This window comes from Trichinella spiralis (assembly GCF_000181795.1).
Source record: "Trichinella spiralis strain ISS 195 chromosome Unknown Scfld6254, whole genome shotgun sequence".
Lineage (NCBI taxonomy): Eukaryota > Metazoa > Nematoda > Enoplea > Trichinellida > Trichinellidae > Trichinella > Trichinella spiralis.
Window position 1 is genome coordinate 1 of NW_003533193.1, and position 1,150 is coordinate 1,150.

Here is a 1,150-nt window from a genome sequence, read left to right on the forward strand (position 1 = left end):
AAAAGACCCGTTCGTATATTGCTGAATTTCACCTGCTTGAAAGAATGTCCACGTACAAAGGCCACATTCAATGCTGACGTCCGACATTGCATTGAGGAGTTGAAGGATGAAATGGAGCGAATCAGAAACTCTGTTGATGAGCAACAACTTGATGCCAAGACGGCTCAGCAGCATGTTTTGGAATCTATGCCGTCAATTCTACGCAAGTCTTTTTTAAACCGAGATTACGGTATGTTGAAAGAAGCTGCAGGTGCAATTGGCTTAAAGCTGTTTCAGTTTCATCTCAATCGAGCAATTAGCGTTGGCCTGTGGCGTGAGGGTCATTCTGATCCAACGTGCCAAACTCCACCGGACGATTCGTCATAATGAGTTGTTTAACCAAGTAAAAAGAAATATTTCTTCGACATTATTTTCCCTTATCTCAAGTTTATTTATTTTCAAATGCAATTGCAATGATATTCAATTTCTTCTACCTACCTACGTATCAATTATTTAGTGTAACATAACTATTCATTACTATTAATTGTATAACATTTGTTCAATATTTGTTTCTTTAACAGCTTGCTGATTGATCTTTAAACATGCAATTTCTATTTGCTTAGTACTGAATTTGAGGTTTTGAATTTTCATCTCAATGTCTTGAATTATTTCAATATATGAAAACTGTTCTTCTTTAAAATATTCTATCATTGTTAGAATAAGAATAAATTCACTATAAAAGTAAATTATTAAAATATAATTCTTGTATATTTATTTACTTCTATTTACATTGCTTTTGAACTCGACATAGCAGTGAATTATTCTGTAATATTAATTTGCGAATAATATTCTGCAGTAACGCCTAAATTTCATAATTGCTTCAACCGGCGGCATCTTAGTAAGTATGTCCCCAATTAACACACACACGCGCGCGCACAGCAAATTTGCATACTCTTTGCAATGAAATAAAGCGTATTTGTTCAAATGCATAAATTCCTTTCTTCTTTTGCTTCCAATACGTTTTGCAAACCACGCGACACGCTTTTCTATTATAGCAAATAGCAAGAACAATACTATCCAATTGCAGCAACAACAGCAACAGCACTGATCTAAAAACAGGCGATTTACTTCCAAAAAAGACTGAACCAAATCTAATTGCGGTATTTCTTGA

At 34.3% G+C, this 1,150-nt stretch overlaps 1 protein-coding gene across 1 annotated transcript; it reads left to right on the forward strand.

Annotated features, from left to right (window-relative positions):
- Positions 1–250: 250 nt before the first annotated feature.
- Positions 251–366, forward strand: Tsp_14259 (hypothetical protein; the record flags this gene model as incomplete). Its single annotated transcript, XM_003366273.1, has 1 exon — positions 251–366. A coding segment is annotated over one exon (116 nt), but the record flags the coding sequence as incomplete, so codon positions are not given.
- Positions 367–1,150: the final 784 nt, after the last annotated feature.